This window comes from Rhinopithecus roxellana, chromosome 5, assembly GCF_007565055.1.
Source record: "Rhinopithecus roxellana isolate Shanxi Qingling chromosome 5, ASM756505v1, whole genome shotgun sequence".
Classification (NCBI taxonomy): domain Eukaryota; kingdom Metazoa; phylum Chordata; class Mammalia; order Primates; family Cercopithecidae; genus Rhinopithecus; species Rhinopithecus roxellana.
The window spans coordinates 817,667-819,146 of NC_044553.1; the positions used below are offsets into that span (position 1 = coordinate 817,667).

General features: G+C 50.2%; 1 gene segment (V, D, J or C); it reads right to left on the bottom strand.

The window, feature by feature from the left end:
* Positions 1-390: 390 nt before the first annotated feature.
* Positions 391-932, bottom strand: LOC104671285. The segment is given in 2 exon segments: positions 391-719; positions 823-932. Coding segments are annotated over 2 exon segments (375 nt in total).
* Positions 933-1,480: the final 548 nt, after the last annotated feature.

Below are 1,480 nucleotides of genomic sequence, written 5' to 3' on the forward strand. Positions count from 1 at the left end.
CCCTGGGTCTAACTGGAAAAAACTCTCCAGATCTCCCTGGGATTCCTCAGGACTCTCATCCTGTTGACCACGAAAGGCTTATTTCTGCCCTCAAAGTAAGTAACACTGTGGCTTCTGTGGAGGTGAGGATGTGTCCTGGAAAAAAAAAAACAAAAAAACAGAAACAAAAAGGAAAAAAAAAGTTTTGCATTTAGAGTCATGAACTGTTAGTACAGAATTGTAAATCTGGAGAAGTTCCCTGGGGAAATTTGACAATGAGGCAGCCACAGACCATGACAGGAAGTCAGCCCTTAGCAGCACCTGCCCCTGCCCTGGAGACAGCCCGAGCTCAGTGTCCCGGGCGCCCCCTGGTGGTCGTGGGGACCCCTGCAGGGAGGTTTGTGTCTGGGCTCACACTGACCTCCCCGCACCGTGTCTCTCTCTCGCACAGTAATACACGGCCGTGTCCTCGGCTCTCAGGCTGTCCATTTGCAGAGACAGCGAGTTCTTGGCGTCGTCTCTGGAGACGGTGAATCGGCCCTTCACGGAATCTGCGTAGTATATGGTACTACCAGAAATGTCTGAAACCCACTCCGGCCCCTTTCCCGGAGCCTGGCGGACCCAGCTCATCCAGTAGCTGCTGAAGGTGAATCCAGAGGCTGCACAGGAGAGTCTCAGGGACCCTCCAGGCTGGACCAAGCCTCCCCCAGACTCCACCAACTGCACCTCACACTGGACACCTGCAAACAAAGAGACATCCTGGTCAGAAACTGCCACACAAATCCACTGTTTCTCACACTCATGTGCACATTCACTTAATCTCTCTAGTTTTCCATGAATCACCTCCTAAAACAGCAACAAGGAAAACCCAGCTCAGCCCCAACTCCATGGTGAGTCCTCTGCGTTCAGGGCTGGTCACCCCGAGGAAATGCCTTGGAATCCCAAGGCCAAGGTTCCTCTCTCAGAGCTGCAGGGTCAGGGTTCGGCTGGTTTTCATCTGTAGAGGGAGGGCCCTATTTGCATGTCTCCTACTATATAACCAGCCCTCGGTTGGGACTCTTGAGGAGGAGGCTGTACCCAGATCAGAAGACAGTGCCCTGAGAAGTTTGCGGACAATGATGGTATTTGGAAAATATGCTGCCTTGCTATGAAATTGTGCTGTGATAAACACTTTGCCTTGATCACCCTATTTCATGTTTAAATATTTGTGTAAATTATGTTCTGTAGGAGTCAATATTTTCTCCATTTACAAATGTGGAAGTGAACCCACACATGGAGGGGGCTCTGTATGCATCTCGAAGCTCATGTCTGGGATGAGTAAACCCCAGTATCTGACCCTGTGCTCCTTATCACTGGCTCTGACTGCTAAACCAACTTCAGTACAAAGCTGGATGTGCCCGGTGTGGTTTGAGAACCCACTTTCTGTAATAAGAGCATGTGTGATGTTGCTGTACTCCAGCACTCACCTGAAAATATGGGGAGAATTAGGATCCAGGCATAT